General features: G+C 35.1%; 1 protein-coding gene across 11 annotated transcripts in view; it reads left to right on the top strand.

The window, feature by feature from the left end:
• The window catches only part of TENM2 (teneurin transmembrane protein 2), a 727,803-nt gene that overhangs the window by 413,571 nt on the left and 301,922 nt on the right, over positions 1–12,310 (top strand). For 7 of the 11 annotated variants that reach the window (XM_026858437.1, XM_026858438.1, XM_026858439.1 and 4 more), the window contains exon 5: positions 941–1,024. The exons of the other annotated variants lie outside the window; for them this stretch is intronic. In XM_026858437.1, the coding sequence (XP_026714238.1) occupies positions 941–1,024 (84 nt within the window). The remainder of the gene's footprint in view (positions 1–940; positions 1,025–12,310) is intronic. 11 annotated transcript variants of the gene reach the window in all.

The raw sequence follows: 12,310 nt of genomic DNA on the forward strand, positions 1-12,310 counted from the left end.
TGTTTCCTGTTTACTGCATCTGAAAAGTCTCCCATTGTTATTATGAAATTCAATAACAGTTTTCAATTGATTTTGTGCTTTTCAAATGTAAGGGGACTCCCTCATTACTTCATGTTTTCAAAATCCAGCTAAATTTTAATTAGTTGTACAACTAAAAGAAACCTGTTTTCTTTTTAGTCAAGGAGAAAAACTATTCAAAACTAAGAGATTTTATATATATATATATATATATAAAAATCTGTCTTCCTAAAGCTGGAGAGTTTTTACAAGAGAAAAAAGAAGAAAAATGCCATCCTTCAGCGGTGCAGTTTCACTGGTTCATGTCTAGTTGAGATGCAGCAAAATGAGCCTGATTATGTTGATAGTCGATGTAAAAGTCATCATGCTGCTGTAATAAACATGTAAGAAGTGATTTATTATGGCTGAAAGTGTCTATTTTCCAAATGTATCTTAAGAGTCTGATTTAGATAATAAAAATTATCTTCTAGAAGGATGTAATGATACATACTTGGCTATAGGAGTAATAGATAATACACTGAAAACAATTTAGTATGATCTTAAATACCTACTGTACAGTATGTATGGAAACTTTCATGGACTTCAGGTTAAATTCTAGTGCACGTATTATACGCAGAGTTTTACGCATTCTGTCCTTGTTGTGGTTAACGATACTGACAGTGCATATGTGGACCTCCTGGAAAGCAAGATTTTGCCAGTGCTACTGCTACTCAGTATGCCTTTTTTTATGTCACTGATAAAAAGATAAAAGAATTCTCAATCTCTAGATAATAGTGAGTAATGTATGGTTTTGTTATTCAAGAATGCTTTGGGTGGGAGGAGGTGAAACATTCTATTGGCTGTATTACACCAAAGGTGAATGGAATGGAAGAAAAGGAGGATAAGAGCCATCTCTAAAATGTATTTGTTTTATTTCATTTAGATTTTCACACACACCTTTCTGAGAAATTGAAAGACAGACAGACAAGCTGGCAGCAGCTGGCTGAGACAAAGAACTCTCTAATACGTAAGGTTTTTATCTTGCTTAAACTGTATTCTTTGTAAACTTAGAACCTAGTTTAGAATTTGTGGGTTTTCCAATGATTAATCTAGTCTATGTTCTGCGTGTTATGTATTGTGGGATTTGTTTATTTGCTTGCTTTTTCCTCCCGGGTATTTATATCCAATTGAATAAATCTGATCTCTTTTTTACTACTTATTTCTATTTCATTGTTGAATATAATGTTCCTAATTTCATTGAATTAAGTAAGGGTAGGGATTTTACTGGGAGTCATCACTGGGTACTGAAGGAGTTGCATTTTCCCTGACCTGATGTTGCTTCATGGGACAGGCCTCATTACATGGGCAGAAAGAGAGCTAAGACATGAAGAGATGCCAGATCTGGGTGTTCACAGGCACAATTTAAAAACAATACGGTACCTGCATCCAGCAGTATTTTCACGAGAGCAGTTGCGTCTGGTTTATCCCATTGGTAAAAGCTTGTATGTGATACATGTTTCTGCAACGATTCTTAAATCTGATCGCTCAGTTCATCTTTAGTCTTGATTTGAAGTTTTTTGATTTAAGAGTTTCAGAATCAGACAGTCACTGAAGTTTTGTATCTTAGGGGCTGTGTAAAACAATCAGGAGGTTTTGCTGGTTTGGGTTTTTTTTTTGTTTGTTTTGTAGGGAATCACCTCATTGAAAGACATTTTGCTCCTGCTACACACACCCCTTTCGTTTCCCTGAGAGCAAAACTCCTTTGGGAAGAGGAGGGTGTCTGGAAAAAAGCTTACAGTGTGCTTTTTAGCAAAAGAAAAAAATGAACAAGATGTAGTAATATAAATCCAAAGACATCTTAAGGAATTTTGATACAAAAATAATGATTCGGTGACATCTTTCTCTTGACGTTTCTTGGATTGAAGAAATAGCTTTAACTCACTGCATATATACACCTATACTAACTATAATATCAGTATGTGCCTTTACTAATTTAGCAGGGACAGTTTTTTTATAGTTCTTTGTCCTCAACACTGCAGTTTTTGCCTTGTATTTAACTGCCTAATGAGATGAAAGGCATATTTTGATATTTGATTCTTTTCTTCCATTGCAGCCATGACCCAGTACATACATGAAAGATATCCTTCCATTTGGGCTTTTCATTTAAGCACTTAAGTAAATGCTTTGCAAAATTAGGACCCTAACTGGGAATAATATTCTGCTTGCTTAATATTTAAATGAGAAATAAACCCCAAGGTTTTTGGTTAAATGAGAAATAAAAACCAAGGTTCTCCCCATTTTATTTTCTGATATATTTCTTTCGATGATTGCTTGATGGTAAAAAGTAGTGAACGGCATTGTGCTTTGAATCTCACTGTCTGAGCAAATACTGGGACAGTTTCTTATGTAAAATTCTGGAAAGTACTGAGCATCTGTGACCATTTCATAGTTAATGCAGCCCAAAAATGCTCAGTGTGTTTTCAAACTGGAGATAAGGATAATTTTTTTGTATTTCCATGCTTCTTAGAAGAGTGGGAGCCAGAGCATTTGGTAGAGCAATTAAATTTCCATAATGCTGGTTTATAATACTAAAAATTGCCCAAGGTGGCATGTGTATAGTTGGAAATAAAGATGAAATTAATAAAGAATGGAAATGATCTTGTATATATCTCTGCATTTCTGAACCATTCATGATCATTGGTTTTGCAGAAGGGATTTTGGCACAGGTGAATTGAATGGGCTATGCTATTTAGGCCATACTAAATCTCAAAGAAAAGTACTTGAGTGTATTTTCCAGGATCACAGAAAGGTTTTGCTGTACAAATTGCATCCATCTGAACTATGTCATTTCTCATCTGAAGCTTTGAGGCTTTTTATCAAATATTGTTTCTTTTTGGTTTAGTTCTTTTCCCTGGCAATCTGATACCCTTCCCCATTCAAACAAATTTAGTTTATATATTGCTTTTAATTTTTGGTACTGTGTTTAGGGTTCCTAGAAGTTAAGAAAAACATGAGAATGTATTAATAACTATATGGCAACTCAAAAATATTTGGTGGTAGTATTAATTCTCACCTCTGGCTTGACAATAACATGCATTTAAGAAAATAATTGAACTGAGACAAACATTACTTTTAATGACATACTAAATATGCTATGACTAGTAAAATAGGTTGTTGCATGCTCTAAATCTGGTAAGAAAGGTGCAGTGAGCTTATAGATCCAAATTTGCTGACTGGAATTGATGTCAGCCAAATCTGTTATGTTAATAATTCAAGGGAATTGACCCAAACCAAACTTTATCTCTCTTCCTTTTAAAAAGTGCCATAGGATTTTTTTACATCAGTCTGGATGCTGCCAAAACCAGACAGATGGCACTAACCTTGGTTTAAAGCCTCAGCTGGCTGAGAATTCACATCCAAATAGTGTTGCAAAGCTTTCAGTGAGCATGTTGTGTCAACAGAAGAGGACTCTTTGTATCACCATAAGTAGAGCCCTCAGACTTCTCGTTTTAAAGGTACCCAGTTATTGAGTGTGCTCATTTAGTGAGTGGGTTGCTTTGCTGTGTTCTAATAAAATGTTAGGTTTCTTGATCTATTCAGCCTTTGCTTTGCTAAGGAGAAAGGTGCCGCTGGTGCAGACCAAGAGGTAATTGGAAAAAAGGAGGTTAAGTGCTGAACATGGACATTATAATGGTCAGTGCTTCAGAAATGCAGGCAGAAGGACTGTTGTCAGATCCATGTTCAGACTCTGGAAGGAAAAAGAATAAAAACATCCTTTAGGAAAATATCTCCCCTACCTAGTATTTGGAGTAGACCTAAATCACCTTTTCTGACTTCTCCTACTCTGGGAGAAGAATTCTTAACAGATTATAAAAACCCAACCAAACAAAATGAAAGCACAACCCCCCCAAAATAAATCTATCTCATAATAAGCACCCAAAATTAAAAATAAAACTGAACAAATAAAAGCATGAAACCACCCTCGGTTTCTTTTTATAGCTGTAAAATAATGTAACAAAAGATCAGAAATGTATCAGAAACATTAATTAATGCTTTTGAAGCATTCAGATAGTGTAATGTTGAGCATTATATATAACAGTGTTCTGCTTAGAGTATGATTTGAACAGGACACCGAGAGGCCTGTGCTTCCCATTAAATAATAAAGATAAAAGGGTTGGTTCCCTGTATAGTGTGTGCAAGCCAGCCTGAACATTAACATTAACATTAAGACATAACAGGGAGGGAGAAAGGATTGAGTCAAGTTATTAAAAAACATATTGCAGTCCACTAACAGTGGTAGTCTAGGCAGCCTTTTTTTTCTACCATTTCCTATCTATTCGTTTACTTTGCAGCCATTGTAGTGCAGTTCAAGCATCTTTGCTGTTTGTTTCAACATGATGATCTTTAGTAAATGTGAACATACAAGTCTGAACGTTGTAGCGGAGTCCATAGTCTTGGAATTCATGAATAATCCTGTCAATACCAAAAGAAGATTTGAGTGACTATAGTTAATAAGCTATGTATTTGATATGTTGTTGCAGCAAACATACATCTCAGATCTACGGTAATCTGTGATGTGCAAGTAAATTCTTAAAGTCATTTTGGGATATTATCAATTAAACTGTAATTTAATGTCGATAGGGATTATGCCTTTTCTGGGGGAACACAATGGATTGATTTTATCCCATGCTTTTGATGTTTAGATACAAAATGCAACTGGTTGTATGGGGATTTGATTTAGGAGGATGATCTCTATAGCATGATGTTTAAAGTCATTAGTGAGAATGGTAGGCTGGTGTTCCGTAGTCTTCAGATATGAATAAGTTATGTTACATTGTATTTAAATACTGTATATGGATACTGTGGATAGAGCTTTTATAATAATTCTGTTTAAATTACAGTAGTGAGGAATTTAATTCACTTTGCTGCTTTCAATGTGGATTAGCCTTACTAAGGATTATATGGGTTTGAATTTCTGGGATGTTTTGGGGGGTTCCATTTTAATGGAAATTCGTTGAAAAAAACATGAGCAAAACTTGGTTTTTATCGTAGGTATTTTAGCCATGATTTCTTTAAGTAGCTGCGTCCAGGTTGTACAATTAGTCTTCATGCAACATACTGATTTGTTAAGAAACAATCAAGCAGAGAATGTAAACTGCAAAGCCAAAAGTGTGTCATAAAATAAAATAATGAGAATGTAGGAAATTGTGAGGGGGAGCTAAAACTCTCTTGCATATTGTGTCCTAGAAGAAAACAAGCTGACAGTTCTACCAGGTGCCTCTCCTAAGAGCAGACTTAACACTTGTTACAGAATTTGTCTTGAAAACACCGTTATTTGAACTAAAGAATTTACAAATTTGCTTGAGAAACAAAACAGATTGTGTGTTGAAAGACTGAGCTGCTAGCAAAATACTCGATCATGTTAGATTTATACAAACCAATCTCCTGTGTATTGCACCATGTCCTAGAAAACTGGAAGCCATGAAAACAAGAACTTATATTTTAAGTTCTGTGACAGCTTATAAAAAATAGCTTTTCCACTTTTTACATGAAGCTTCTACCTTAAAGAAACTGATGAAATAGGTGGTAGTTTTTAACACAAGCAGTGACAAAATAAACACCATCTGCTAGTGTTGACTTATTTCATAGTATTCTCATGCTGGGTGATTTTATTTCACTTTTTTTCAGAAATAGTTAATGACACATCTGCTGTGTGGTAGAGGTGCATTTTCAGTAATTAAATGTGGACATAAGTTTAGGGAAAACATTAATGAAAGTTTTTCAGGAAACCAAAGAAAATATTAAACTCCTAATATGAATTTACAAAAGATATAGCTATGTCGATGACTTTTATTTATTTTTTATTTTGATCCAGTTTATTATTGGATCAAAGATGTTAAACATTTATTTTATTCTTTCAAAATGCCTGTTTATCATGGAAAACTTCTCATAGTCTTTAATTTACCAAAGCAAAAATCTTTCCACAATGACGTTCTTAGTCCATTAATTGGGGTTGTGAAGACAGGGCAGGTTCAGATGTTGTGCGGGATCCTTGTCAGATTTATTTATATGGCAGAAAGTATTTAAGTGAGTATAATGTACAGTGCCATCATTGCAACTGCAGAACAAAATAATGAGGTTTGTCTCAAGGTTCTGTTGAATGCTCTACAGAAAGAAATTCTACATACATGCAGTTTCTTTTATAGGGTATTTCTTTATCCTGTAAAGCTCTGTGAAGCTGTCTTTCCTCCCAAGCAAGATTGTAAGACAAGATGTAATCGTCTGGTGTCCCTGGGTTATTCAGACAAAGATATAATTCATGACATTTTGTGTTGTGTCATGTTTTCTTCCCTTTGGTAGAGTTTGGTAGTCCTGTTGGTTTGAAGATTCCTTTCCTGTGTCCCTGAAGAGCAGTCTCTTCCCAAATTACCTCAGCATGTCCTAGCTTCTCCTTCTCAGTCAGCATTGCGAAGTCTTTGTTGTGGCAATTCCTATTTAGCACTTTACTGCAGAGACATGAACATAATGATCCACTATACATAATCCAAGCAATTCGCTGTTAAACCTGTGTTTACCATGACAAATCGTATGTCCCTATGCTATTATCAGTATAAGTAGATTTTAATATATTCAAAAAAATACATGTCTGGACCTCCATATGGATGGGTAGATATTTCATTTTAAGATTTTGAGACAGAAATTGAAGCCATGAATTGGAAACCTTAGAAAAAAACCCTTCAGCTACTTTATTCTCTAGTAGGTGAAAAAACAGGATGGACACCATAGAGACATGAATTCAGACTCTATCTAAAACTTTCAAAATCTCAAGTTAAAGCAAATTCAGTGTCTTGCCTTCCTGCCACCAAGGTATCTTTAATGGTATGAAATTCTTGTCCTCCTTTTATGGTTTCACAAAGTGTTTTGACAAATCATGCAAATAAAACTCTATACAGTATAAAAAGAAAATTACATCTGGAAAAAACACAATATAAACAATTATAAAAGGAACTGCCTTTTTTTTTTTTTTTTTTTTTTTTTTTGAAACATATAGTGAGTGTAAATGAAGCTTTGCATTACTTCCTTAATGAACACTGGCTAAAGAAATATTGATAGAAATATGTTTAGGGGTAAACGTCTGTACTTCTTATTTTAATGCTTCTATTCAAACCATTCAATCTATTATTTAGTAATGAGTGTGTAAAAAAGCAGTGCCTGTGAAGTAATACGCAATTAATGTTAATTGTTCTGATAAAAGAAAAAAAGAGCAATCTCACTTAGTGGATTTTTGTCTTTACAAACTGCACAGTAATTAAAAATCAGAATGAAAATTCATGCGAGTTGCACTAAATGTGTACTGCGTATATTAGATAGTGAGCATCTGAAGTCATCCCATGTTCCTTAGCAGTGATAAACAGATTTACATGTTAAATACTTATATTACAAACCTTTTGACTTGACCTGATCTGTGTAAACATTGCATTTACGAATTATCAAACCTCTTTGAAAGACAGCCTTATGTATGTGTATTATCATTTATGTTAATCTGAATCAGTTCTCAAGCTGCTGTGCATGAAGTTAGGGTGAAGAATCCCTTACTTATTCATACCCATATGTATGCTGTGAAACTTGGAAAAGGAGGGAGACAAGAAAAACTGATTTTAAAAAATTAAATTATATACATATTTTTTATACTAGTGCCGTAAGTCCTTAGTTTGAGTTTACTTCTACCCACTGCTAAGGTGAAAGTGGAGGGAGCCTGACTGGTGCTTTCTTTGTGATTTCCATAGCTTGCTTTTATAAGCACTTTCTTTTGTTTGGATTATGAACTGGAAATATAATATCCTTTATTCCAAATTGGATCTGCATCTGGGACAAAATTTTTACAGTTTCTAATGCCATAATAGTAGGAAAAGCAAAATTGATTACATTCCATTTTTTAATACAGAGAAAAAAATGAGGAAACAATGACAGTACATTATTTTAAACTGTTACTTGCAAACTCTTCCCCTTATTAAAGATTTTTATATTGTTGATGTATAACTACATTCAAAAGTTGTTAGTGGAAGGCCAAGCATTTTGACAGAAATGTAGATAGTGGATGGGCTTATTGTATCTGAAGAATTAAATCTGCTTGATATAATAAGCAGAGTTGAAAAGCCAGGACTTAACAGAACACTTCTTGATATCCCTTTCCTTACTGGGACAAGTGAGTTCAGTATTTTCAACCAATGTCCCAGTATTTCTCCTGCCAGTGACTTACAAATATATCTGTCAATATGTTTTCATGCTTCTTCAAAGCTTACTTCCTTAAATAGGATCATTAAGAGTTAGTATTTGATCCCAATATAATTGTTTAAATTCTGAGTGATGGTTCAGTAGAGTAAACGTGCTTCAAAGACAGGTTTTCCTGTAGTGTATATGCTCAGAATCTGGACATGTTTGACTGTACTTGGTTCAGGTTTTTTTCCTTTAGAATGAAAGCTTTGTTTTCTCAGTCAAAGTCTGGGGTAGGAAAATACTGTGCCTCAAATCCCACATGATTTGAACTACCTGCTGCTGATTAATGAAAATACTGAATGTGGTGTTAATGCCAGGAGGCCCCTGGAAGGACTTACTGAAACTTACTGACATAATCTTTTTTTTTTTTTTTAAATAAAGCATGATTTTTATGTGATTAAATAGCATGTGAAAGTGGGAAATTGAGTGCATTTTGGAAAACTAAATGATCTGGGAAACGGAATGAAAAAATCACGTGGCCTCTTTCTCTTTAGATACCAGAAATCTTCATCTGTTACCTATCTAGTTTGCAAAATCTTCAGCCTTCTTTGAGCACTACAGTATATTCATTGTTAGGGAAAACTGTACTGCTGCCCTCTCTCTTTCCGCTCAAAGGATATTTGGCAATTGTCAGGATTAATTGTAGATTTTGCGCCCAAGTTTTGATTCTGCAATTTGACCTTGTGTATCGTGTGTAATACCATCATTTTAAGGAACTTATATTGATGCTTTCGAATAGTAAAAACAGCTTGTCCAACCTTCCTAACAGCTTATTACACAGTACAAATTTTACAAAGCCACGTGTTCTAATTTACCAAGTGCCTGGTTTGGTCACTAGAATTGACATATTTAGAGTAGTAAAGTGCATCTCTTCTTTTAGCCACTGTCAGGCTCATTCTCTTTATAGAAAGCCTTGTCAAAAGTAACAGAACTGTACTTGCAGTCAAATTTCTCATCATGTTCTACTCTTAGCAGTAAGGTTTGGACCCTTCATTTCATAGATCCAACTCAGAACTACATTGTGAGTTGATTTCTGAATGTTACATCTGAATAAAAGTTACTTTTATAAATAATTGAGAGCTCCATATCTTAAAGGCATTATTCAATACACCTTGTAGCTTACGTTTAGCGTTTGTATCAACAATCTCTTGAGTACAGGAATAAATTAAGACAAAAACAGGAAATTAAGACCAGAGCTTCCATGACTGCACAGTACTGCTACATGTAATAAAGTCTAAAGGATTCAAATTCTGTAAACAGAGGCAGAATTGGAAAAGGAAAAGTATGTTTCAGCTAGATTTAGGTGAACCTAAGGAATATAGATAGGATTGACATGTATTGATTTATTAATATTCTAAGTCACTTCTGTGTTATGCATTATTGACATTCCTTCTAAGGTAGCTTAAAGTTGGTGGCATGCGTAGTTGCCAGAGTAGTTAATACTGCTAGTTAAGTAATAAAGTAGTAGTAAAATAAAGAGTACTGCAGATATTAATTATTGCAAAAAATATAAATGGTATTTACTTTCCTTTACTGTGCTTTTTCAGATATGTCCTACTAAATCTGCGGTGGTAGTAGAAATCAAATTGTCTGAAAGGGTCATGGTTCAACCTCAGCTGGCAACTAAGCCCCATGCAGCCACTTGCTCACTCTCCCCTGGTGGGATGGGAGAGATAATCAGAAGAGTAAAAGTGAGAAGGCTCATGGGTTGAGATAAAGACAGTTTTATAGGTAAAGCAAAAGCCACACATTCAAGCAAGACAAACCAAGGAATTCATTCACCAGCTCCCATGGCAGGCAGGTGTTCAGCCATCTCCAGGAGAGCCGAGCTCCATCATGTGTTGCGGGGACTTGGGAAGACGAACGCCATCACTCCAAATGTCCCTTCCTTCCTCCTTCTTCCCCAGCTTTATATGCTGAGTGTGATGCCATACAATCTGGGACATCCCTCGTGTCAGTTGGGGTCAGCTGTCCTGGCTGCGTCCCCTCCCAGTTCCTTGTGCCCCCCAGCCTGCTCGCTGTATGAGAAGGGGTGAGAGGCAGAAATGTCCTTGACTCTGCACAGGCGCTGCTCAGCAGTAATAAAAACGTCTCTAAATTATCAAGAATGTTTTCAGCACAAATCCAAAACACAGCCCCATGCAAGCTACTGTGAGGAAAATTAACTTTAGCCCAGCCAAAACCAGCACACAAAATTAAATGGGAAAAGACAGAAATATCTCTTAAGCATGAGCACACAGATACACTAAATACATGTGGAGATTCATACAGACAGAATCTGAAATAATAAAATCTAAGCAGTTGAGCTGTTTTATATGAATTAAGAGAGGTTATATAAAAACAGCAACTGCTGTTCACCTTCAGGGATTTTAAGTGAAATCATTCCGGAGCAGGAGCACCTGGGTTGTAGCTGGTTTGACTGGGGATGTTTTAACTTTGCATTTTAGTGATGAAGTTCAACAGTTCACTGAGACTTTGTAGTGGATTAGCTCTCTAGAATGAGAAGTTGGGGTGGGAAGAAGTATTTGGATTGGCAATGCACTAGAATAGTTCTGTGATCAGTTTGTTGGAGTAGATTGTTGTGGTACAGACATTACTATAGCCTCAAACCTTCCTGATGTGATCATTCTTCCATAATTTAGCTTTATTGTAACAATATCAAAGGACTGAGTTTGAAGTACTGAGCCTTCTAATTAAATTTTAAATTATTTTCTTAGAAAATTTACAGAATTTATATTAAAAAGATGGAAGCGGCATAATAATAGAATACTTCTACCTCTGTTTTCCTTGTCAAATTAATGTAGAAAAAATATTTTTAAAACTTGTACACTGAATATGTGTACCTAGTTGAATTCCTTAGTCTGCTTTTATTTTTTTTTTAATTAATTTAATTTAAATATAGTTCTAAATGTGGTTCCTTGACCAGGTCATGCTCCTGGGCGTTATTTTATGTGACAATCAAATTAACATTTAGAAATTTCCTTTCCTTCACCTTCATCATTCTCCTTGTAGATATGTCTACTTCAATATTCATACTTTTATATAACCTCAACTTGAGTTAGAAATTCCACGTGAGAGTTCCTGGAATTCCTCTTTTATACAAGTTTTCTGGAAGAATTGGATGGTATTAGGTACTCAGACTTTTTCAAGATCCCTTTGAAGTGTTGTCTCTTACCATTAATTTTCTGTTACACTGTGGATCTTGAGAAACTGAAATTTCTGAAATGTGCCTTTTTCTCTGTCACCCTGGAGTGTGTTGCAAAGACCTGACTTCTCATTTGCAGTGAGTTAGCCAGCTAAGATTAGTTGTCATAGAATCTTGTTAATAAATACTTACCTAACCTTTGACTAGACACACCACTGGAGTTTAGAATGTGGTCAAGCTCTGGAAAACTGTGCTGTGTTTTTAATAGTTTTTATTGTTTTATTCCAAGCCCTGATGCCACTAGGAGTTAAGCCTCCTTTTTGAGGCATATGATTCTGTGTATATAAGATTCTATGGAATGTTATTGATAAATATTCTATAGCTTTAAAAGATACAATAGAATGTTATTATTTATACATATTCTACAGGTTTAAAAGATATATTATAGTTTTTTCCCCTACATGTAAGTCCTTTGTGGTTAGCTGTTTTCTGGAGTCATATGGGCTTCTATGAAACTGTCATCCTAAAGGTGCTGTTACTTTCAGAAGTGCCCTACCCAATATGCCAGAGATCCCCCAAGAGAGTACTGCAGGGCAGACCACTGTGCTGCTTCTCTTGACATAGTGACCTACTCGCCTTTTATTTTTCCCATATCTGCCATAAATTTATACTGCCCAAATGTTAAGTCTCTTGGCATTAACATAAGCAGCCTAGAAATATGTTTAAACCTGATTCCTAAAGTAAGATGAATAGTGCAGCATGTGTGGTTTTGCCTGTATCATCAGAACTATAGATGTGTGTTCAAGCCTAGTTTATTCCTACAAGCACCATTTCTGGACTTATGGTCAACTATTTATAATGATACAGTGTAATCAGTCATAGACGGTTTGT

The sequence above is a fragment of the Athene cunicularia genome (genome assembly GCF_003259725.1).
Source record: "Athene cunicularia isolate RWA chromosome 13 unlocalized genomic scaffold, athCun1 chr13_part1, whole genome shotgun sequence".
In the NCBI taxonomy this organism is placed as follows: Eukaryota; Metazoa; Chordata; class Aves; order Strigiformes; family Strigidae; genus Athene; species Athene cunicularia.